The sequence below is a fragment of the Syngnathus leptorhynchus genome, chromosome 20, assembly GCF_054491065.1.
Source record: "Syngnathus leptorhynchus isolate UIUO chromosome 20, UIUO_Slep, whole genome shotgun sequence".
Taxonomy (NCBI): domain Eukaryota; kingdom Metazoa; phylum Chordata; class Actinopteri; order Syngnathiformes; family Syngnathidae; genus Syngnathus; species Syngnathus leptorhynchus.
The window spans coordinates 6409323-6433593 of record NC_141214.1 but is presented as its reverse complement, the minus strand read 5'-3'; the positions used below and the strand labels follow the sequence as shown (position 1 = coordinate 6433593).

At 46.6% G+C, this 24271-nt stretch overlaps 6 protein-coding genes across 9 annotated transcripts; 3 read left to right on the top strand and 3 right to left on the bottom strand.

The window, feature by feature from the left end:
• Positions 1-1032: 1032 nt before the first annotated feature.
• zftraf1 (zinc finger TRAF-type and ring finger containing 1) lies at positions 1033-5089 on the bottom strand. Of its 2 annotated transcripts, XM_085900835.1 has the most exons (7): positions 4611-5089; positions 4104-4390; positions 2835-2929; positions 2609-2752; positions 2260-2471; positions 2001-2179; positions 1033-1674 (listed from the first exon to the last, which is right to left on the bottom strand). In XM_085900835.1, the coding sequence occupies exons 2-7, from the start codon at positions 4368-4370 to the stop codon at positions 1462-1464; spliced, it is 1110 nt and encodes a 369-aa protein (XP_085756961.1). In that variant the 5' UTR covers positions 4371-4390; positions 4611-5089; the 3' UTR covers positions 1033-1461. The 2 variants fall into 2 exon arrangements, with proteins under 2 accessions (XP_085756961.1, XP_085756960.1); XM_085900834.1 differs by having other exon boundaries at positions 4104-5088.
• Positions 5090-5459: 370 nt separating this feature from the next.
• Positions 5460-8575, bottom strand: dclk3 (doublecortin-like kinase 3). The gene is made up of 8 exons (XM_085900830.1): positions 8515-8575; positions 7868-8085; positions 7599-7730; positions 7006-7525; positions 6454-6932; positions 6254-6386; positions 6021-6188; positions 5460-5773 (listed from the first exon to the last, which is right to left on the bottom strand). Exons 1-8 carry the CDS (start codon positions 8573-8575, stop codon positions 5460-5462), a joined length of 2025 nt encoding a protein of 674 aa, XP_085756956.1.
• Positions 8576-10135: 1560 nt separating this feature from the next.
• On the bottom strand, positions 10136-16437 carry zcchc17 (zinc finger, CCHC domain containing 17). 3 transcript variants are annotated; one of them, XM_085900254.1, is made up of 8 exons: positions 16187-16437; positions 15869-16013; positions 15601-15701; positions 15393-15484; positions 15224-15324; positions 15006-15151; positions 14604-14806; positions 10136-10744 (listed from the first exon to the last, which is right to left on the bottom strand). In XM_085900254.1, the coding sequence occupies exons 2-7, from the start codon at positions 15996-15998 to the stop codon at positions 14639-14641; spliced, it is 738 nt and encodes a 245-aa protein (XP_085756380.1). In that variant the 5' UTR covers positions 15999-16013; positions 16187-16437; the 3' UTR covers positions 10136-10744; positions 14604-14638. The 3 variants fall into 3 exon arrangements, with proteins under 3 accessions (XP_085756380.1, XP_085756379.1, XP_085756382.1); XM_085900253.1 differs by lacking the exon at positions 10136-10744 and having other exon boundaries at positions 13707-14806; positions 16187-16435; XM_085900256.1 differs by lacking the exons at positions 10136-10744; positions 16187-16437 and having other exon boundaries at positions 13707-14806; positions 15869-16177.
• Positions 10616-12432, top strand: fabp3 (fatty acid binding protein 3, muscle and heart). Its single transcript, XM_085900257.1, has 4 exons — positions 10616-10787; positions 11481-11653; positions 11885-11986; positions 12069-12432. Exons 1-4 carry the CDS (start codon positions 10715-10717, stop codon positions 12120-12122), a joined length of 402 nt encoding a protein of 133 aa, XP_085756383.1. The 5' UTR covers positions 10616-10714; the 3' UTR covers positions 12123-12432.
• A 29-nt stretch (positions 16438-16466) lies between the features above and the next one.
• Positions 16467-19236, top strand: snrnp40 (small nuclear ribonucleoprotein 40 (U5)). Its single transcript, XM_085900252.1, has 10 exons — positions 16467-16799; positions 17013-17142; positions 17206-17299; positions 17381-17546; positions 17655-17777; positions 17844-17964; positions 18046-18128; positions 18271-18332; positions 18442-18545; positions 18844-19236. The coding sequence occupies exons 1-10, from the start codon at positions 16686-16688 to the stop codon at positions 18891-18893; spliced, it is 1047 nt and encodes a 348-aa protein (XP_085756378.1). The 5' UTR covers positions 16467-16685; the 3' UTR covers positions 18894-19236.
• A 750-nt stretch (positions 19237-19986) lies between these two features.
• nkain1 (sodium/potassium transporting ATPase interacting 1) lies at positions 19987-24072 on the top strand. Its single transcript, XM_085900848.1, has 8 exons — positions 19987-20170; positions 20451-20805; positions 21841-21978; positions 22056-22136; positions 22730-22927; positions 23001-23061; positions 23313-23394; positions 23463-24072. The coding sequence occupies exons 2-8, from the start codon at positions 20752-20754 to the stop codon at positions 23470-23472; spliced, it is 624 nt and encodes a 207-aa protein (XP_085756974.1). The 5' UTR covers positions 19987-20170; positions 20451-20751; the 3' UTR covers positions 23473-24072.
• The last annotated feature ends 199 nt before the right edge of the window (positions 24073-24271 follow it).

Genomic DNA, 24271 nt, shown 5'->3' with positions numbered 1-24271 from the left:
CCCCATAAATGAAAGGGCCCCCAAAAGCACCCAAGTGACTCGCGTGCCCTTTTGCCTTCACTCCAGTAATAACGAGCGAGTGTGATAATTCATTTTTCAAGTGGAGCCAATTCCTATTTTAAGCCAATGAAACGTATCCATCATCCCGGCCGGGCTGGAAAATTAAATTTGGATTTCATAACGCCGCAGCCATGGCTTCAATTATTCATGCGGCGGGCATTTTTCGTCCTGGATGACTTTCACACAAGTCAGCAGGCAGGTTGATGAGCTTTAATCATAATAAAAGGCACATGTACAGCCAGAGTGAGATGAGCGAGTCCACCGAAGCTTCTTGTTTTGTTTTTTGGAAAAGACACCCAAAAATACAGCAGAGGTGAGGAGGAGACATCTATCTGCTTGACAGTAGATTTGATTCACGTAACATCTGCTCCTTCAAGTCCAATGTCCTCTAGGTGGCGTACCCCCCCGCCCCCCCCCCCCCCCCCCCCACACACACACACACGTGCACACACTCTAATAAGTTTGTTTGCTATTTAAAGATGTCACAAGGCTGTTTCAACTTTAAACTTTTCTTAAACATCTATTTTTAAAAACATGTATGTCTAAAATAGGTGCTAAGTAGAAATTAAGTTGTTTTTTTTAAATGCACAATTTATCCAAAATGTAGCAGATACACAAAATCCTTTACGGGCAAGGGACACCTGACATTTTGTAAAAATAAATGTGAGGGGGCATTTTGAATATGTTCATTGCAGGCATTTGGTTCTTGATCCTTAAAAATGCACTTTTAAAAACATGTCATGCTACTACTTTTAGCAGAACTGACTTTGGATCTTGTATATTTTTGACGGGTTTAACCAAGAAATTAATGTTTAATATATTTCAATGATGCGAGGTGTGATGGGAAAAAATGTATTTTCTTTTTCTGGAGAAAACGTCAATGGAATCAATCATCACACATAAAATATCAATGCCTCAAAAGCAATTCAAATATTAAATATGTAGCAAGAATTCTTTAAAGTGTTTAAAAAAAAAAAAAAGTCAAATGAAACATAAATAAAATGGAGTCGCAAAAAAAAAATCCAATCGCACGTCACAGCTCACTCGAGTCAACGCTCGTTTTCACATTGAGGAAACACTTGCACACACACAGTAGTGTGTACGTGTGCTACTTTTGGCTCTTGGGTGTGCAGGGGGGGGGTCCAACTGCTACACACTGACCACCTCAGACCCACTAACCCCGAAATCAATCTAGGTTCCTAAGGGCTCTTCTCACTTGTGTGCTAAAAGGAGGTAAGTGGATTAGTAGGGTGAGTGTGTGTGTGTTAGTGTGTGTGCGTGTTAAGAGGTATCAGTGGTTGAGTGAGTCTTATCCTCGTCATCTTCTCAGTCACTCCTCGTGGTGGTGGTGGGGGGGGGGGCGGGGCTTCGTCCGTGTGTTGTCTGTGTTGTTTTGTTTTTTTACTTTTGGACCTGGAAGATGAAGAGGCGCAGGTTGATGATTTTGGCGGCCAGCAGTTTGTTGCACTCGACAGAGTCGCAGATGGGCAGCAGCACGTAGTCCGTCTCGCTATCGTCGTTGCTGAAGGCGTAATGATGGATGACCGGCTTGATGCGCACGTCGTCGTACGGGCCTTTCAGCAGCAGGAACGAGCACTCCAGCGTCGAGTTCACCTACCCGAGGAGTCGCCCCATATCGTTATTAGTATCTTACCTGAAACCAACAAACTTGAAAGAATAGTTATAAACGTTTAAAAAGAGAAAAAAAATCGAACTAAAATAAACCGGAAAATTCAAAACAACCAAAAAAAACCACAATTTTGAAGATAAAAACGTACAAAAAAAATAAATAAATTCCCAAATCCATACCTCGTAGCACACACTAAATTTGGTTGCCTTCTTCTAAGACAAGTACGACACCTTCAAGTCAACCTTGGCATATTGACGGTCCGCTTTACGGTTTTCTATAAGCAGCGGCGGCGTGCAAGGTTTTCGCTGACCTTGCTCTTGAGGATGAGCTGGAAGGAGAGCGTGCGCTTGCACGACAAGTTGGGATTGCGCTCCGAGTCGTTGACGCGCGCCTTCAACACCCAAGTCTGGTTGAGCACGGTTAAGCGCGGCGTCTCATAATACAGTCTCGTGATGAAGTCGTCCGTGCGGTACGGCCGGAACTGCACCTCTGGCGCGCGTCCACACACGCGTGCGGCAGATGAGAACCGTAGCAAGGAAGAACCTCCGAGCCGCAAATAAAACTCTTACCGGTGAATCCGATCTTCTCGTAGCAGAGGAGGCTGAAGATGCTGTTGTAGAGCTGCATGTCCCTGCGGTGATTCTGGTCCATTTCACCCAGAATGCCCATTAACTCCATGCCTGTCTTGGTGGGGTGCGAGCACTCGCCCTCGTGGGCCGGCATCTCGTGAAAGGGACCCTGCCACGGGCACCCAATTCGCTTGTACTTGCACATCGTCACCCTGCCGACAAAAACAAACACACACAAAGGACAGTGAGAGATGTTTAGAAAATGAAAATAAATAAAAAATACTGATGTGCAGTTGTTGTCATGGTAACTGGTAGTGATGCCCTTTTCTACCCCATCTGTCTCACCCACCTGTCCTGGCATTCGTCCTTCTGGTGTCTCTCCAGACTGGACCTTGGGAATTGTTTAAGGCAGAAGGTGCATTCCGTAGGGAGCTCGCTAACTGCCTTCTCTACCGCCAGGTTCCTGCAGCACAGGTTCTTGCTGATCTCACACCTACAGGTGAAGGGAAACACGCTCGGGAACAGCATCGCCACTTGCTAGCGCCACCGAGTGGTCGGACTTGGCTCAGCTCTACCTGCAGTTAGGACAAGTGGCCTGCTCCTCCTTGAGGCGAGCGTCAGCCAGCAGGTGAACGAAGCAGCCCGCGCACATCAGGTGACCGTTGGTGCACTAGTGGTCAACATGGCATAATCAGAATTTTGTTACAAACAAAATCTGGACTAATCCAAATTACTTGTGCACATTTTGCCACTTTTTTTCTGCGATACAAATACAATGAATCCACATAATCATATTTTTGGAAATTCTAAATAATAATGGGGAAAAGTTTGCATTTAATTTGACAATGTAGCGAGTATTTATGTACGTGTTCAAAAAATTATGTTTGGTTTTAAGAATTTGGAAATATATGCTACGGAATGTCTGAAGCAATGTCATTTTTTAATAATGAAGCAGTTCTGATAATGGATGGAGAAATGCAGAACAAAACGTTACTAAATAAACAGAATTTCAAATGTGGTGACACTAGCAACCAAAAAAAAAAACCTCTCAATCACGATCTTTTCTTTCATAAAATTTGGACATGCGTTTTTTTTGGGGTGTTTTAACCCCAAATAGTTGAAATCAAAACAAATCATCTCTGATGACTTATTTTTGTCTTTGTATATATCACAATTATAATTGTAATGTATAATTATAATGTATGTGCCTTTTCTTTTATCCCTCAAAACAATTCATGTATTCATTGTGTTTTAGTTCAAAGAGATTTTGGACATCTATTTGGACATGCAGATGTTTCATTTCTCATTTAAGGAGCTATCAGGATTCTTGGATTGGTTCAAATATCAAACAGTCATTTCAAATTGTGTACGAGGCAATTGTGAATGATTGGGGGGGGGGGGGGGCATGAAGAGGGGGGGGGGGGGTGTAGATTGAACTTTGCACCGCTTGTGCTTGCACATGATATTAAATACATTGTATGTAGCAGTGTCACGTGGAGGGCTACAACATGGTTGACATTGAACACATGACAGCTTGGGCATTCAAGGGCAAGGGGGGGGGGGAAGTGGACTACTTTTATTTTGAGGGGTGTTGGGCTTGGGAAAGTGACTTTAGTTGAAGGTTATTTGAAGATCATGTCAAACTTTTGGGCAGTGGGCTTGACAAGCAGGACACTGAGGACAGGGTGTGTCAGCACACGCCTGCTTGGGCCAGGGCTGTATTTATAAATCCATGGAGCATCAGGTTGCCCCACTAGTTTCTGTATTTTAGGGGGGGGGGGAGTTTTTTGGGGTGGTGAGGGTGTAGCAGGGACGTGTTGGGGGCATGTTTGTGACACATTTACCTGATACACAGACGCCTTGGGCAAGTCTAGACACACGGTGCAGCAGAGCACAGAGTACAGTCTCTCCTCCAACTTGCCGGACTCCGCCTCGGGCACTTTGGTCTTCTTCTTGGGGGGTTCATCCGAGTCCGTCTCGGGCCGCATCACGACGTCCTCCTGTCCGACAAGCCCGGCCCCTGCCACAGCCGCTTCGGCCGCCCCCGCCACCGGGACCGCGGAGGAGCCACCGGGCGCAGACATCATGTCATCGTCTTCCATGGCGGACATCCGAATCTGTCCAAAACTTCCTATGTACCCCCCCACCACAAATTCACTTGTTTCTATCTTGAAGATGTAAGGGGCTAACTTCGAAGCTAACTGACAGCTAGCTCGCTAGTCGGCTAACACCCGTGCTATGGCTACCGGAGGAATGCTAGCTCACTCGTTATTTTAAGGGCTAATTTTCAAGGTTTTCTGGAAGTCAAAACCGAGGTGAAGACAAAATGTCACCCGAGGGGAAGGACTTACGGTGCGGCTAGCTAGTTGACACCGAGCCCTGAACACGGCACTCCGTTGGCAGCCAGAACAAAAAACAAGTCAGCTGTTTTTAAGGAGGGGGGGGCTTTCGCCCTCCCGACAGCTCGACTAGGTTCGGCTGTCAAGTCCGCTGTGTCCGCTCCGACTGCCCGAGATGTCTTTCCCGGTCGGCAGACGCTTGATGTTGTTGTTGGTGGTGGTGATTCGTCTGTTGAGCTCACACAGCCATCTTTGTTTTTCTCCCTGTCCGTCTCCCCCCCGCTCTGTTCTCCGAGTTTTCACCCTTTTACGACTCCGGGTCAGAGTGGGACTTATTCAGAAAAGAAAACATCATTTTCATATTGAATTAGCTATCGAAATGGCCGCCCTCAACCTTCACCGGGCCTGGCCGTGTCGAATGGGCGGACAGCAGAATGTTTTTGTTATGCCCACAGATGACTTGGGGGTATTTAAAGAGTTGGGGAGCGCGCATGCGCATTGGGCGCAGACGAAGCAAGAGGGCTTTGAAAGGTGCCCAAAGTTGTGTCAGCTGACTGCTTTTTAAAGCAGTTGGGGAGCTCGTCGGCGCCCACGCGGGACGCACGAAGGCGCTTTGATGACCACGTTTAATTACTAACCACTTAATAAACAAGCAAAAAAAAAAAAAAAAGGTTTGTTGATTTGCATATTATGCTGCTTGTGCAATCAGCTGGAAGTGGTCTGACTGGTTCTGGGAGACCCTCTACTGTATAATTATGTATGAATGATACAACGAGAAATACAAGGTGAGTAAACAAAAGGCTTCATAACAAAGTCTAAGCCTACTCCAATGAGAGGGGGGGGGGTATACCTGCATTGAAACTAAAAGTACATTTCACTTTTTGTTTTAATGGCCTGTTTGTTTCTGTCCGAACAAATCTGGTCTGAACCCTGCCCGCTGCTTGAGGGAAGAATAGTTTCTGGGTCTTCCCTCAGTGTATTCTGGACCTTCTGTCTGTCTAGCAGTGCTGGTCTGGGTGATGTTTCTTCCATCCTGGTCTTGCAGTGGCTCTCCAGTGCCTTGGGCTGGCAGCCGGTGGCCATGGTCCTCAGCCAGGGATGCTGCAATGTGTGTTCTGCTGTCATCCTGGTGACCGGGTCTGGCTGGATGAGGCCCGAGACCAGACCTTTGGCTTCTGACCCACAAAATAATGATGCTTCAGTTGTATTTAAATTCAGCGAGGATAAGCAATTTTGATAATGGCTCCCTCTAGTGGCAAGCAAAAGTATTACTATCAAAGTACTGTTCATTGTATTGAACCTTTGAAGTCCAACTATGCCACCACAATCCTAGGTTTTTTTTGTTTTTTTTTTGCATGTTTGTTCATAAAATTGTGGTTGAATTGCAAATCCTAGCACTTTTGTCATGTTCCAAAGTCCTACCTTCCGAGATGGCATCCCAATAGGGGGGTGGGAAATGGAGTTGCCCCCGTTTGATGATCTCAAACAGTTCATCCTGGTCTCGATCCCGACTTCGAAAAGGGGCGAAGCCGCACAGAAGGATGTAGAGAATGACACCCAGCGCCCACATGTCCACCTCCACACCATATCCTACCGGGTCAGATCAATCCTGTGATTTAGAAATACTTCCAGATGGACTGTGGTGCAGCGCTAACCTGTCTCGGACAAAATCTCGGGCGCCACGTAGGTAGGCGTGCCGCAGATGGTGAAGACTGGCTCGGTCACGACCATGGCGAGACCAAAGTCGGCCAGTTTTAGTCTGGTCACGCCAGGAACCGCTTGAACGATCTGAGAGGGAGCAAAGACTTAGTTTTAGCTTCGAGGCCATGTCAGAAAAATATTGACGCCGACTGACCAGCAGGTTCTCCGGTTTGACGTCTCGATGGACCACACTCCTGCGGTGGATGTACTTCAGCGCCTCGCCCACGTCAGCCACCATGAGCGCGGCCTCGCCCTCGCCGAAGCTGCCACGCTGGCCGATGGCCTCGAAGAGGTCGCCGCCGCCGGCCAGCTCCATGACCAGGTAGGCCCTGGCGGGCGTGCGGTGGTGGTCCAGCAGCCTGACGATGCGGGGGTGCCGTAGGCTGGCTAGCAGGCTCAGCTCGTTCTGCAGCATGTGCTCCCGGCCCAGCAGCCGGGAGCGCTCCACCATCTTGACAGCCAGCACGTGCCCATCGGCGCGGCGCCGACACTCGCGCACCACCGCAAAGTTGCCGTCCCCGAGGAGGCGCCCCACCTCGTAGAGGTGAGCCACGTCTGCCTCGGAGACCTCGCTGCCCTCCGAGCAAAGCCCAGAGAAGTCCCTCGAGATGGCAGGAGGATTCTTCCACTCACCTTTACACAATGGACACAAAACGTAACGACAGCACACAGTCATAAAAAAAAACCAACAGTAAACACTTCCAACCTTGGGGTGATCTTGCTGTTTGTTTCTTGCACACGGGAGGCAGTGGGGCCTTTTCTGAAAGCGGATTGGTCCACTTCAGGCTTGGAGGCTTTGCTCTTCTCGCCAAGCAGTTTTCACACAGAGGAGCAAAGTCCCCCTCTCGCTCCCGTTGGAATCGACTAATGGCAGGCGGCGTTGCTTCGCAGACCCCGCCCCTCACTCTGAGCTTCTGCAGATGGTTGGGAAGGTGAGCGGCTTTCCTGGACACACCCTTACTCGACGTCTCGGCCTCTGATGGCGGCCTCTCTTTTGCAGGCTCCTTGTCATCTGCTGCCTCGACATAGCCACTGTCGGCCTTGCCAGCTTTATCCAGCGCTGGTCGGAGCTTCTTCTCCCAGACCAGCAGCGCTTCGGCCCGGTAGCGGCACTGCTCCGGGAAAAGCTCCTCCAGTGCCTCCCGCAGACTGCTCAGCTCAGGGCGACCTTTACCCAGCGCCAGGAGGGCTGTTTCACCTCGGAAGAAGTCTCCGGCGCTCTTCACCTGCGGTGGAGAACAAGAAACACTAATCTGGGATTCCTGGTGCGGACTATGGAAAACAGAAGAAAGGTCCAACCTCTCGGGCGAAAGCGGTGTAGAGGCGGGTCACTCTGGATCGATGCCAACGAGGGAACCCGAGCGCTTCCGAGATGTCCAATAGGAGTTGCTCAAAGGAGACCACGCCCCTGCGATTTAAAAGCACCGTCACCTTGGGGGGGGGGGGGGAAATGAACACCTTTAGTTGGTTCCAACCATTTAGAATCATTTCTGATCCCGCGGGCTATACTTGATGATGAGCCACATGCTGCTTCACCGAGTCAAAAGACAAAAAAAAAGGCCGTTAACCTTTCGTGGTGCGCTCTGACTGGGTCGAACAACAGTGACCAGATGGGGTCGCTCGGCACTCTCTTCCGCGTGTCGCCCGTGGAAGAGGGGCAGGTGAGGGGCTGCTCCGCGAATCCCACCTGGCCGCTGTCGGGGGGGACTGTGCCAGGGTCGCGGGGGCAAAGAGGGCGCAGCAGCACCAGTAGCACCGTCGGTGCTCCTCAGGGAAAGGCCGGGAGCTGGAAAAAAATCAAAGCGAAATGTCAGACTTCCAGACTTAATCAGATTTAGGGGTTTTTCCATTACATGGAGTGCAAGTGGTGTTATTTGAGAGACTTCATGCGGACCTGTATTAATTATTTAGGCTTTCTTGAGACATACGCACAAGCAAAAGGTTGGTTTCGTTGACCCGGATATCTGCATCATTCATGAAGCTTTGAGGACACTGACATCTTTCACTTTCTGCAGAGTTAGTGGGCGTCTTTCAGTGACAGACGAGTGTCGGCGAGAGTGAGAGATATACAACCCAATTACCAAAACAGACCCCCCCCCATTAAGCCCTATTGTGCAAGACCCCCCCCCCCCAAAAAAAAAAAAATAAGTGCATCTTTTGTTTCCATTGCCCATATATGGAACCGACGTGTAAATAAATAATAATAAAAACTCACCTGTTGTTTTCCATTTCTTTGCCCTGTCGCAGCCTAAGCGAGCCTTCGCAGGCGGTCCCATTTCTAAGCAAAACGAGCCAAACAAGTGAGTAACGAGTTCCAATTGAAAACAAGCCTGTGACGTCACTCCCGCCCGAGCTGAACGTGACACGAGCCGGCGTTACGCGGTTGCCATGGTTATTTGTCAAACTCGATGCCTTGGAGTAGGAAGTATGGTTAACTAGTACTTCAAATTAAAAGACTCAAGATGCTAAAAATTCTGGCAGCTCACAACCCAGTCACGCATGATAATTGTCGTAGCAGTACAATAGACGTTGAAGCAAGGGAGGAGCTAACTTTTATTTATTGAGCTTTATTGCGTCTATGACAAGCAAATAGATTTTATTCTGGAGTTTACTTAGGGAAGTATTATATTTAATAGTTGTGCTTTACAAGAGCTTGAGAGCATTTCAGTTCCTGAGAATTGAATGGTAATTAACTTAATGATCAAATATTCTAACATGTTTGTGGTTGGGAATTTTCTTGGACTATTTCTCACTGCCCTGGCTGTTTTTGCTAATGTCATCTCGGATGCGATATGTGACACTTGGGTGGTCTTTTTGTATTGAAGGCTGTCTCCAGGGACACTGCCAATATTGGATTAGCAATTCCTTTCTTTGGCTCCCGGATCTATATCCTGTCTGACCACTCAACCATATGTAACGAGCTGGGCAACGTTGAAGGGAAAAACAATTATGTATATTTTGAAATGCTCGGGTGCTTGGTTAGAAAAAAAAAAGCTCAAACATTTCATTTCAATCGTATTTCATTTTCTTTGATGGTCAACATTTATTTGGTTGCAATACTGTCAATTGACCAACAGATGGGGTAAGTGCACCAATAGCAACCCCAGTACCCCCAGAGGCCTTTTTTTTTTTTCTTCACAAGTCGCAAATAGAATCCATGTAATAAAGTTGGAAGTGCCATCAACATTCCTCAACACTTCATTCCTGAAGCTTGAATATACCATGCAGGTTAGCATAGGCCTGCTAAATCAATGTTTGCATTTCCAAGCTCTCTGGGAAGCCATGACCTCCAAAGGTCGCACGCTACAAATCATGCCATAACATCACTTGAGACCAATCTCTTCGTATGAGATAATTTTGGATGCGGTGTGGGTCGCTCTTTTATAATCTTCACCTTTCACCTCGTGCTCTGCTTGTTTTTTTCCGTGCGAGTTCCTCGCACCTGTTTATGTCAAACACAAACCCAGGAGTCCAGACGGGCCTTCGTGGGACAAGGACAGAGGCAATAAGTTTGGCACCTGACCATTTTAATTCAACATACACATGAGCATATGCAATGATTAGCCCACTCGAGTTCTCCCATGTTGAAAATTGGAATAACATTTCTTTTTGTGAAGTTTGCCGTGCGCCGATCTTTGCTGTTTCATCAGGATGTAAATAATGCCGCGCACACGTAATTCTTTGAAAAGTGTGTTCATATCGAGTTTTGCCATGGAAAACGGGAAGTCGGTCACAAGACATCTTAGGCGAGCCCGTCTGGACATGCAAATGTGCGCCGACAGGCACAAAAACAAGCACTCACACGGCAAGTACATTTTTTTATTTTTTTTTTTTTTATTTGAGGGCAAATGTGCCAAGTGAAGAAGTAGTAAGAGTAATGTCCTACTTCCGGGACAAACGACTGGTCTCGACTTGGGCTCTACTCTTGGCTTCAATGATTGGTCATTGCAGTCCGGTCACCTGCTGCACTTTTTTTTATTCCTGTGAAGCAAGTTCTGAAATGTTTGGCTGGGGTGCAGGGGGTGTGCAGACTTTTAAAAGCCACAGTGATCAACGAAGCCAAATGAAAAGTCAGCATTTTTTTTCTCCACAATCTGGATGATGATGGTGCAGAATGGAGATCTCTTCAGTGTCTGCGGCACATGACAGCACACGTCGTATCACCCAGGGATAAAGTCAGTGCGTCCACTCACCGCTTTCCTCGCCTCTTCCCCTTCCCCTCCTCCCGTGACGGCTTCTTCTCGTCGAGCCCGATGACATCACGAACAGCCGGTGTCAAGCCAGCCAGTAAGAGCGCGGCACTTCCTCCTCCTCCTTCGTCTTTCTGCAGCCTGCTTTTCTTCTCTCCCTCTCACACACACACACACACACATACACACACTCTCCCCTCATTCCTCCAGCTTCCCGCAGACATCATGGCCGAGGCATTCGTGGGCACATGGAACCTGAAAAACAGCGAGAATTTTGACGAGTACATGAAGGTGCTGGGTGAGTCTGTTTTTTGGGGTGCGGCGTGTGTGAGTGAGCACATGCTGCTCGCCAGTGTGTGCATGTGTGTGCATTAATTCAAGGGACAAACAAAGATGTAGAATGTAGCATAAGGGTGGAAAAGACTGAGGAAGAAGAGAAGGGGTGGTGAGTAAGAGAGCACATGGCCTGAGTGTGGTGGGGCCGGGCCCTGAATCCCCCCCCCCCCCTACCACCACCACCACCGCTGTGGGAGAACTAAGGAACCGGTCACACACTTCCATGTGAAAGATGGCCATTGTTGGTAAATGTAGGAGGGCTCGCACTTTCAAATGCTGCTTAGAAAGAATGCAACATGTGATTCCAAATAGGACCTCACTGGACAGTAGATTAGGTACGCCTATGCAAGACGTTTGTGCGTGTGTGTGTGTGTGTGTGTGTGTTGGGGGTGGGGTGTCAAGATATTTACAAGCTGTGACCTGAGGGCCTTTTTACAATTGACCTATCTGACCCCGTTGCCAAGGCAATTGGCAACTTAACACACAAAAGGTCTCGGTGAGTCACGGAGTGGCGTGTTCAGGTGCACCCGTGTGCAGAGGTGATCCGTAATCTCGCCCAACAGGCTGCAGACAAAGCACACATCAACCCACGAGTGACAGTCACAACACATTTTCCATTTTCCCACGCCGTCTAAACGCAACGTCGGTTCCGCAGGCGTGAGCTACCCCGTCCGCAAATTGGGCAACATGACCAAGCCCACAACCATCATATCGGTGGAGGGCGACACGGTGACGGTCAAGACGCGGAGCAGCGTCAAGAACACCGAGCTTTCCTTCAAGTTGGGGGAGGAGTTTGACGAGACCACTGCCGACAGCAGGAGCGTCAAGGTGGGTCTGACCGAATGGAATATTTACAAAGTTTTTAGGATTATCATGGGAAATGAGTTTTCAAATTGAGAGTCAAACTTTAATTAGAGGCAAATTACAATAACGTTAAATTATTATTATTATTATTATAATAATAAGCCCGCGTAACTGTCATGGAGAATTATGCAAAAAAATCACTTGTCTGATTTTCATGAGCCTTTTTTTTTTTAATATGTTTGCCCCTCCCTGCAGTCACTGGTGACAATAGAGAACGGCAAGATGGTGCACATCCAGCGGTGGGATGGCAAGGAGACCAGTCTGGTCCGCGAAGTCAACGACAACGCCCTCACGCTGGTCTGGAGCCCCTCAAAAGCAAAAAAAAGCCGCTAAGTGCCATTTGGTTTTCTGAAAGGTTCTCTTTCTGTTTTGAAAACAGACGCTGACGTTGGGAGACGTGGTCAGCACACGCGCCTACGAACGGGCGGAATGAAGACCTTCCATCCAAAAACATCTAGCCCCAAAAGCCATGTGTGGCAACTCACGTTTCCTTCGTATAGCGGAGTGTCAGTATTACGCCATCTGTGGAGCCGTCCACCTCTACTGTTAAAAACACTGAAAATATCCCAATGAAATTTTATTGATTTTCTTTAGAGTATGCTTTTATTTGGGGGGGGGGGGGTTGTTTTGTCTGCAGTTGAGATGCATGGAATCTGCTTTCAAACCTGCAAATGTTTTCAACGGAAAATATTGGATATAATTAAAAAATATACCATTTGAGGCCAAACGTGAAAATTGTGATTTTTTTTTTTTTCTTGAATGACTCCAAAGTCGTTGTCCAAACTGCCCACAGAAAAACCTAAAAAGCTCCATGGAATTTTCTGAATAAAAATGTCAAATTTAATTTTAAAAATATATTATTCAAAATATATATATATTTTTGTAATTATAATAATAATATAAATAATAATAAAATATATATAAAACGGTACAGAAAATGGGTGGATGGAGGGATATTATTCAAAACAAAAATTTGTTTTACGAATGCAAAATTTTCAGAACAAAAATCTCAAATTTAATTTAAAAAATATATATATATATATTCAAATCAAAAATTTGTTTTACGAATGCAAAATGTAGCTATATGGTTTTTTTTTTACCGGATAGCATAGACATGTACATAGAAAAAGACGAAGCCAGCGTTGGCAAACACAAGTCCGGAATGGAATTTAGCCGACGCCTCTGAAGTGATTCAAAAAGTGTGATCAGACTTTCCATTCTATAAATAAACATGGGGCAGCTCCTATGCGTCCTCTATTGCGTGTGTGTGTGTCCTGGCAAGGTGAAAGGAACAATTCCAGGTGCTTTTATATGCGACAGAGGTAGCATGTGATCATTAGAGGTGGCCAACTAGATCCAAGGTCTTTAAAGACCTAGATGGCGCCTCACCTTCTACACCTACTGGACAGCACCAGGGATAACAAAACATACAGTACACTAAAAATATATATATAAAAATGCTCCCACAAAACTAGAAGAAAATATTGGAAAATTAGAAACAAAATATAGGCCCACATGTATTTTTCCACATCGAGTAAATGTGAAGAAAGCAGAAATTAAAGCCACTTCAACCTTCTGCCCTCCATAATAGGAACCAATTCACATCCAGAAGCAGGATGCACTTTGTCACACTTTATTGTGCCTACGATGACACACCATACACCCCCCCCCCCCACACATTATTGTTATTACATCTCGATAAACATCGCATGCTATGTATGCTATCAGTTATAAATACATGCAACACTCTTTTGTTGGAGGACAACCAACTCTGTAGAATTAAAATATCCGACATAACAACTGAGGGGTTGTCACATCCTTTTTGCACACCAACACACGCACATATTTTTCATTCGTAAATTGACATTGTGGGAATTAGACTTCCTGCTTGTAAGGAGCACAGGCCAACCCGCAACATGCGAACAAACACAAGAGCCCAAAAAAAAAATTATACGTTTCATGTTGTTTTCTTCCGATTTTGGGAAGCAGATGCTTAGAATTTTCTGAGTGTATACTAATGACTTTTTTTTATTTTTTTTTTTAACCCTCTTCTCTGATGTCTTTTTGCATCGATTATGAAAACCGACATGGCTGCACAAAATCCTTCATTACATGTTCCGACGGGCCTTTTTTCAAACCACGGTCGAGCAATCCTGAATCGCAGCTTGCCAAACGCACTGCGCAACATCTGGAAATCATCAATCACGCCTATAATTTTTTTTTCTGACTGACACTGGAAGGAGGATCGTCCTTTTTTTTTTTTTTTTTTTAAATAGTCCCATTGCCCAAGAGTAACCTTCAAATGGTTGAATTTTAAAAGAGCCCTGAGTCAAAACACGGAGGAAGTGTCACTATCAGGCACACTACACTTCCTGTTGGCGCCTTTGCTGCTTCCTCTGTGTGTGTGTGTGTGTGTGTGTGTGTGTGTGTGTGTGTGTGTGTGTGTGTGTGTGTGTGTGTGTTATTCAGAAAATAGAGACGTGTAAAACTAGATGAGGATTTCTACTCGTGGGGAGGGGGGGGGGCGCCATATTGCTTACACATATCCACTTACATGTCACCAGATAACAAAAAGGAGCTGCAAAATAACAAAAAAAGTGTGATTAAAAAAAAATTAAGATTAGAATTCAAAACAGGCAATTGTGCGCTTTTAGTGTTAGCCTCGGGAACTAAAAGTACTCAAAACCAAAAGCAGAACGTAAACAGATCTTAGGTCTGGAGACCTCGGAGTCCATGGATCTAAAGGTACCAGGACCAAAAGTTACCAGAACTTTGGATGAAAATACAATGGGTACTATTAGCTTGAGTCCAAGTTGAAGTTCCAGTGACTGAAACCAAAAGTACTCCTTCAACAAAGAGTAAAAGAGAGAAAAATCTGATGAAAATCCAAATTGAAGTGAAAATGAGTCCTCACCGCTGTGGCGGCCATTTTGCATGAGAGCGTGCGTCTCAGCTGTGCTTGTGCGATTTGTGTTTCTTGTGTTTCTTCTTGTGCTTGTTGTCGTCGTCACGCTCGTGACATCTCCTCTTGGGTTTGCACTCGCCGCTGTCGCTGCTGCTCTCGTCACTGTCCGACGCTTTCCTCTCGCGCTTCCTCTTCTTCTTCATCTTCTTCTCCTGGCGGGTAAAAGAAAAGAAATTTCACGTGGGGGGGTTCAGGAGTTTTATGATTATGGTGCATGTATTTTGGCCATGTTTGAAACAACATTTTTTTGTCATGCATCTGGTTATCTCCAATCAGTAGAGCTGAACATTTGTCCTCCAGTTAAACTGCACTCAAGCTAAATCAATTAGTACAATGCCACATTCACAATACCTTCTTTTTCTTCTTCTTTTTGTCTTTATCATTCTGAGGTGCAGCTGCAGATGTCTGCTGCTGTTGCTGTGTTTCTTCGTCGCCCTCTTCTGGCACAAGAGCGTACTGCAAACCGGGTGCAGAGTAGCAGTCCTTTGTGAAGTGGCCTAAAAAACGCAAGAGGCAGATTCCGGTTTATAAAGTGATTTCAATGGGATTGATTTAAGATATTTAAGCACCTTTGCAGCCACATTTAGTGCAGGTAGTGTTGAGCACAGCCTCAAGCGTGATCCTGTTGCCCGTGTGGTCTTGGAACTGCCTCCGCCGCCGGGCATCCTGCCTGCGCACGTACGCCGACATGTTAATAAGACAAATGTGCATGTGACACGACAAAAAAAAAAAACATACTCTGCCATAACGTTGTTGGGGTCCAAGTCTCGGCCTGTGCCCTGATTGACTGCTTTCATGGAGAAGGACAGCTTGATCTTCTCGCCATTTTTCTGACAAGCAAAGGACACACTTGAAAGCAGTCATGGCATTACAGATACCGTGAAAGTAAACAGAAACAAAAGTTCCTGGACCCTTCACCAATTATTGTATGTGCATGTGTCATTACCTCTCTCCCGATGACTTTAATCCACACTTTTTCTCCCACGTCGACTATTTCTGCAGCGCTCTCGACACGCGTAGTTGACATCTCACTCACGTGTACCAGACCTAAAAGTACAAACAGATTGGAAACAAAAAAAGTGAGCCAATTTGTCTTCATTTCTGGCTCTCACGTGTGCGATTTGTGCATTTAAACCCCATCTCATATCAAATCCAATTGATTGAAACCATACTAGATGAACCTTCTCCGATTCATTTTTCCTTGGCACGCTCACCTTCCTTCTTGTAACCTGGCAGGCGGACAAAAGCTCCGTACGTCTGCACGGAGACCACTTCTCCCTTGGAAATGCTGTAGAGAGGCGGCAGGCCTTCCAGCCCCGCCGGTTCCGACTCAATGTCGGACATGTTGATCTTTTCTACCTGTGTCAATAGTATCGTTTGAGAAAATTGAATTTAGGAATTCACTGCAAGCTATCGTCTGCGCAATTCAAACATCACTTCGGCTGGCAAAAATAGAGGATAATCCGATTTAAATACAATTTAACATCGTAATAGACAGTTTAAACTCCGTAAAGCAAGCTTATACTACTCACACAAGATTTAAGTTAGCGGTGATAGCGGCAACTATCACTTTTGGAACGAGGGTGCACATCCGGAAAAACGTTATACTTCCGGGGCAAGACAACATGACGACAGGCACTGTAGCCAATCATCGTAGCCAATTAGACAATTGATAGCAAGCCAAGGTTTTGCAGCAGATATAAATTTCAAAGTCTATTCTTATGTTTGTATTTATGCATCTGTATTCATTTAATTTTGCCATTCGCCATTTGATTCTTTTCCCTCCTACCAATCCGAGGACGCGTAACTACTTCCGGTTTAATAACTAAAAACAAGCCCTTTAGCCAATCAGCACAAGAACTGAAAATCTCGACCAATTGGACTGCTTAAACATGCGGCAGTACTTCCCTCTTCCCTAATAGCTTACCGCTCTATGTAGCACCGTAAAAAGACGCCCCATTCATTCGTGTTTTTAAGCGGCCAAACAACGGAATTGAATTTTTTTTGGACGGTATTATCAACTAAACAAAAATGATTGAGCCGAAAAAGAGAACGGCTGACATGGCGGTGGTGCCCTCCGCTGCCATGAAGAGACCCCGGACGGAGCTAGTGGCGGCGGCCCAGTCCCAGCAGCTCGTGGCCGGGGTATTGTTACGTTTTCCCGAATCGCATATAAACTAACACTAAGATCCTCATCTCCATGTTAATTATAACACAATACCTGTAAATGGACTGCAAAATACTTTGTAAATCAGTGTCGGCGGTTGCTTATGCTAAGCTAGCCCACCACTGCAACCTAGTGGTGAAAATTAGTACTTACTTGCCTGTAAATGTAATAATGTGAATTGTCTTTTTCAGGGGCCCCCGAGGACCTCCAGCCTGCAGGCCCCCATCATGCTGATGTCAGGCCATGAGGGTGAGGTGTACTGCTGCAAGTTTCACCCCAACGGTGCCACCCTGGCCTCGTCCGGCTTTGACAGGCTCATATGTAAGTTGCCACATACAAACAAACTGTGCGAGGAAGTTATCAACTGTCTTTGTGTGTTTGTAGTGATGTGGAACGTTTACGGAGACTGCGACAACTTTGCAACGCTGAAAGGTCACAGCGGAGCAGTGATGGAGTTGCACTACAACACAGACGGAAGGTCACTAAACTAGCCTACTTTGGAACTTCTTGCTGAAACACCAGATGAAATTAAAGTCGTTTTTATTTTGTTACCGTTCAGCCTGCTGTTTTCTGCAAGCACGGACAAGACGGTGGGCGTGTGGGACAGCGAAACGGGCGAGCGGATCAAGCGGCTGAAGGGACACACCTCCTTCGTTAACACCTGCTACCCCGCCCGCAGGGGACCCCAACTCGTGTGCACCGGCAGCGACGACGGGACCGTCAAGGTCAGGTCACATGGGTTTAGGGTTACTACCCTAAAAACAAAAGTGGAAATGAAAATCCTCGTGTATCTCAAAAATTTGAGGTAGCACTGCATTGTGGGTTTGTTGTAGCTGTGGGACGTGCGCAAGAAAGGTGCTATCCACACCTTCCAGAACACCTACCAGGTGCTCGCCGTCACCTTCAACGACACCAGCGACCAAATTCTGTCCGGAGGGATCGACAATGACATCAAGGTAGCACATTTTGAAGCCACATGACTGTAGTACGCCACCGAATCTTCCCGTTCTTGTTTGTTGCAGGTATGGGACTTGAGGCAGAACAAGCTGATGTACAACATGCACGGACACGGCGATTCTGTGACCGGACTCAGTCTAAGCTCGGAGGGGTCTTACCTGCTCTCCAACTCCATGGACAACACCGGTAAACATTTGACAACAGAAAGCAAAACTTTCTCCGCTTTTCAAGCGTGTGCATTCACCCTCCTTAAATTTGTGTGCGCAGTGCGTATTTGGGATGTTCGACCTTTTGCACCCAAGGAAAGATGCGTGAAGATTTTCCAGGGCAATGTACACAACTTTGAAAAGGTAACAAATGTTTTCATGAAAAGCTTGTGAGCGAATCGTACATGTAGTCATCAGCTAATCTTGGAAGCTATCAGAGCAGTGTGTGTTTATGTTGATTATTTTGTTGTGACAAAATCTAATGGCCACTTTTGTTTTCCTCAAGAATCTTTTGAGGTGCTCGTGGTCCACTGATGGCAGCAAAATCGCCGCAGGATCAGCTGATAGGTGACACACACGCTCAAACACAGGAGGCTGCCAAGAGATAAAAAAAAATGTCCTCAAGAAGGTGTTCCGGAATCTTGGAAAAATAACAAGTCTGATGTTTCTGTGTTAGATTTGTTTACATTTGGGACACCACGTCACGCCGCATCCTCTACAAGCTACCGGGACACGCTGGCTCCGTCAACGAAGTGGTTTTTCATCCGGAAGAGTCCGTCGGTATGTCTCGCCGTTGACATCGACTGATGTTTTTTTACTTGCTGTTCTTAGCAGTCACAAACTTCTTTTTTGTTTCAGTAATTAAGTGTGAGAATTGTTGAAGTAAATTGCAATTACAAGATGTTTATGAGTTATTTGTTGTTTTAGTTGTACTAAGTTCATTTTGTTTCCCTTGTCAATCACTTTTTTGGGTTCTTTTATCACAAACAACTTTTTAATTTTCGGTTCTATTTACCTGACATGTTTCGGCATGTACTTCCGCCTTCATCATGACGTTCTGCTTGCTTTGTCTTCACAGTGCTCTCTGGCGGCAGCGACAAACGACTCTACATGGGAGAGATTCAGTAGCAAACGTTGCGCCTGTGTTAGGGCTGCACAATATCGGAAAATGAATCCGTAATTACCCAAGATCAACTATTTGATGGTGATGTACATTTAAGTTTGAAGCTGACTGATAAAAATGAGAAGAAAAAATAAAATTCTTTAAGAAAATGTCTTTGCGATATACATTTTGCATCAGACGATATCGTGATATTGATACTTTTCCGATATATTGCGCAGCCCTAGTGTGTGTGCAGTTGAGTGAGTGCCTGAGAACATCAATGTTTTTTTTTTTAATCCCAATGTATTGGGTCTTTTTAATAAAATCCACATGTTCTGGAAAGAAAACAGGTCTGAGCTTGTGTATGATGTGTTGCTAAAACCAATAAATCCGTCGCTTGTAGGCTGCACGAACTGATATTATGATTATTAAGCATATTTATTATAAAACATTATTTGCCCGACCAGCGATGGATAAGTCTTCTACCAATCTGTCAACTCGGATGTTTATCAATTTTATTCACTACTGCGTATGACGTTTTGAAGTAAATATGCTTTTTGTGCTCTTTAAGATAGTTTACACGTTATAGCTCAGATCTGACCCGGTTTGGAATCAATTGTCTTTATGTTCAAATTCTATGCACTTTTTTAAACGAATGTTTAATTCATATTGGATCCAGTTTGAACGGAAAATGGTATAAACAATATGTAAACGTGATGTCAACCCTCAAATTAATCTCAGATATTCAAACTGTTTTATTTCACATATTCGGATTTGTATACAGCAGTGTTTATTTACGTACAAGACATTTTCTAATTGCGTAATAAATTGATGACAGTGGAAGTGATGCGAGTATCCGAAGGTGCGCTCTCGCCGCGCCTCGCTCCATCCATCCCGGCTGCCCGGCGTGCGTCTTTTTTTTTCCCCTCTCTCCTCTTTTGTTGCCTTTTTTTTTTTTACTCCTCCCCTGTAGTATACACGCAGCTCCTCCTCGAGGGGGGTCGCCTCCACGGCCAGCCCCCAACACCCCCCCCACACTCCACTTCCACCACCGCCTCCTCCTCGCTCTCCCGCCCGCCTCTTTCCCCTCGCTCCTCCGGCTCCTCCTTTGCACGCCCCGGCACCGATTGTTGACAAAAGACGGCGCGGAGAGACGAAGCGAGGCAACCTGGTATTTTTTCTCCCCTCACCGGAATCCCCAAACGGGATCTGTCCGGTTTTGTCGGAGGGAGACGACGGAACGAGAAGGCGGTGCGCGCAGGAGCCTCCGAGGGGGGCCGCGATTGTTGTTCATTCGAACGTGGTGAGTCACAACGGGCTGCTTTGTGCGTCGGTCGCCGGGCGGGCGGGCAGGCCGGAGCCTACGAAGCAACGCTGCTTGCTGGCTGGCTGGCTGGCTGGCTTCCCTCCTATGCCGCCGTCCCCGTGTGATCCCGCTATCATATGATGCTCATTTCTGTCTGCAGCCTGGGGCCCATCATAACACTTTTCCACCTCTCTTTGTGCCTTTGTATGTGTGTGTGTGTGTGTGTGTGTGTGTGTGTGTGTGTGTGTATATGCCCCCCCCCTCCACCTTCCTCCAGACCCTCTGGAAGGTGTGGCCGAGGTGATTCGCTTATCGCTGGTGGTCTAACCGCAGCGGGCCCCGGCTCCTCCAACCGCTGGATGAAGACAAAAATAATTTGAAAAATTTAGCATAAAATGGGTCAGCGGTTGTGAGGGCAAGCGGCGGTCCAGGCTCGGAGTAAGACGAAGGAGGCGGCAGAGGGGGGGGGGACCCGGAATGGTGTGAGCTGACTCGGCCAGGCAAGTCTGGATCTGAGCGGGGAACCGTCCTTCCCCAGGAGCCTGCGCGGCCCCACGCCGCGTGCCGAGCCCTCCAAGATGGGGAAGTGCGACGGGAGATGCACGCTGCTGGTCATATGCTCCCTGCAGCTGGTGAGTCTGCTTTATTGAACACACATTGAGTCACATCAAACACCAATCCTTTCCATTTTTGAAGTCAAAAGCCAGTTTTCAAACCAGAGCTGATCCAGTTTGAATGGAATGTCAAATGAATGTAAACTGTCAATTGATTGGATCCAGTTCGAATGACATTTGACCTTCAATGTTGACTTGAACGAAAGCAGCCTGTAATATGTCAAGTCAAAGCACATCCAGCATTTCAACTGGGTGATGAAAATTTGCTTTTGGCTGGATATCTTGAGTATTTATGTGTCGGTGGCCCGGAACTGTTGTTGCTCCTGGTAAAACTGATATCAAAATGATTTACGCAGGGCGGTGTTGTTACAAGTATAGTAAGACTAATAAATCAAAGAGATTACATACAAGATATTTTGTTATCTCCCAAGATAGACAGATTATACGGCAAATGGATGCTTTTCCAAAGGCTGTGATACAAACATACTTTTTGCTTCTGGGAGTTTTCTTGATAGAAACGGCTCATAAATTGTACATCGTAGTTCTATGCGGATACGGGCAGAGTTTCCTTAAACGCCTCACGTCCATGTTCGCTGAGGTTTGCTGCTCGGGGGTATAATTAAAGCGGCGTGCTACATGCCGGCTGATCAGACTTTTTTTTTTTTTTTGTCTAGTACAGTCAATGCTTTGAGCTGCTGCTGCGTGTGTGTGTGTGTGTGTTGGGTGAGTTCTTAGCCCTCAAACATGCTCCGGAGGGCCCCCATTTGCCATCTGGTGTCCATTCTGAAGTTAAACATAGCTGCTCCTTGCATCTAAAAATACATTTTTGTTTTGTTTTGTCCGATTTGTAGTAAGCGTGTAACATGAGCCCGCCGCTATGCTGGCCTTGTGTGTGTGTGTGTGTGTGTGTGTGTGTGTGTGTGTGTGTGTGTGTGCGGCGGAGCCCATTGTTGGGATTGTGGCCCGTACATCCTTATTAGTGGGGGGGGGGCAGTTACCGTAGCAACAACCGCAGCACTGCGAGTCGCTAACTGGCCTTCTGGCCATTCCCAGGTGGCCGCCCTGCAGAGGCAGGTCTTTGACTTCCTGGGCTACCAATGGGCGCCCATCCTGGCCAACTTCTTGCACATCATGGCCGTCATCCTGGGCATGTTCGGCACGGCGCAGTTCCGCTTCAGATACCTCATCTTTGTGAGTACCTGCCCGACAATTTGGGCTCTTCCGAATACCATACTCTTGAGACGGGCGGTTTTATTGTGTGTTTGTAGTATGCAGTGTGGCTGGTGCTGTGGGTGGGCTGGAACTCCTTCATCATCTGCTTCTACCTGGAGGTGGGCAACCTGTCTCAGGTCAGTTGTCCTTTTCAATTGTATTGAATAATAAAAGCAGAGTAGCGAAGACGAGGGGAAAAATAAAAACACCAAAATCCCCCCGCCCCTTTTTTTTCCCCTCTCTTCTCTGGTGGTTTTGAAAGTAGTGGACCATATTCTAGCAGCCGCAACGTCTCTCGGGGCACAGCCCTCACGCTTTTTACGTGTTTTTTCCCCCCCATCGGCTATTTTAGAGACAACCGCAAGTTAAGATGAAGTCCTTCCCCATTAGACACGAATGTAACAATTATAGTCTTGCACGCCATTACATCAGAAGCTTTCATCTGAGGCGGCCTCATCAAAGTTCTCTTTATAATATTTATATAGACATGATGATGAGTCGCCCAGAGGGCAGCCTGCTATGTTAAGAGCTGTGAGATTTTTTTTTTTTTACTGGAATTTTGTTGAGGAAACAAAAAAATATTAAGAAAAAAAAAACATGGGTGGAAAAACAGTCAAGGCAACAGGGGGCGCAGTTAACCCCTAAAGCCATTCGAGCCAATCTGAAGTCTCTAAAAAAGGCGCCATAGAAACAACAATTTTGAAAAAAGTTTTTTGATGAATATGTGTAGGACAGGGACTTCCTCATGACATTCAACACGTCCCTGCACCGCTCGTGGTGGATGGAACACGGTCCCGGTTGCCTGGTGACGCCGGTGCCGGACTCGCATTTGGCCCCTGACGACCACCACGTCATCACCGTCTCCGGCTGCCTGCTGGACTATCAGTACATCGAAGTGCTGAGCTCGTCCGTCCAGGTCCTGCTGGCCGTAAGTTCACACGCCTGACTGTAAACGCGCCACACGCGGTCTGTAATCTCTTGACTCTTTTGCTTTTCAACAGCTTTTTGGTTTTGTGTACGCGTGCTACGTGAGCAAAGTCTTCCAGGATGACGAGGACAGTTGTGAGTCTTTTTACTTTCTCGTCTGGGAAAACCTCCAGTGTCGTCCGGGTTCTAATGCGGCCAATTTCCGTGATTCCCTCGTGATCCGAGCGTGTGATTAGAGTATTCCCGCCTCCGCTCTTAAGTGTGAAACATCTGCGCGTCCAATGCCTGTGACATGGAACAAGAGACGCATGGTCGGGCGTTTTGTCTCTCGGCCATTTTATGGTTGTCAAACTAAAATGAATCCTTCCTCTCCCTCGCTCGCCAAGTCGACTTCATCGGAGGTTTCGACTCGTACGGCTATCAGCCTCCGCAGAAGTCCTCGCATCTCCAGCTCCAGCCTCTCTACACGTAAGCGGGACTGGCCATCGTCCTCGGCTTCTCCTGTGCCGTCCTAACTGTCCTCTATGTCCCCCCAGGGCTGGCTAATGGACACTCGCAAAACAGAACAGCATCACTACAGATGGTACGAGGTAGTTAGAGGACTTGCTTAACCCCGCCTTGGAGAAAATGTGTGAGAATGTGTGCGCCTGAGTAAGATTACCATCCCTGAATGGAATGTACCAAGCTCAGGGATGAACCAGCATGTTGGATGGACGGGCAGATGGATGAAGCGGAATAAGGAGACAGTCACCGGCGAACACACATCTTTACCAGCTAGCAACACAAATGTGTGTAGTGTACTTCAGTGTATGTGTGTGCGTGTCACGGGATTAAACGGTGCTTTCAGATTGCACCTCGCACCATCGTTATTGTGGGAGGGAGGGTCACGTAATTTAAAAAAAAACTAAATAAATAAGGCACGGCTCATTGTCATTTTAGAATGTGTTGATGTCAAACTAGAGCAGTCTTAAGAGTTCCTGATCCCAAAGTTGTCTGCAAACAGTCGGCAAACGTCCACAATTTACCGGCGTGCATCTAATCTCCGATGCCCAGGTTGAATTTGACCTCAGTAGGGTTGGTAGGGTGCAGATGGCTTTGGGATCGGGTATTAGTGTTTCGGGGGGGAGGGGTACTCTGCATGTAAATAACAAGCCAATAATTGATTCGGATGATAAAAAAAGAGCATCCTGCATTGGGGTGTCCAGGGGATTTGGGGTGGGGGGGTTCTCTTTTTTTCTTCATACCTGTGTCTCTTATTGGTCTCACTCTCAAAAATCTCAACGGGCACGGATGCTTTTTGTCTGTCAAACAAGAGACGGGAGGAGCAAAGAAGTGAGACAGGTAT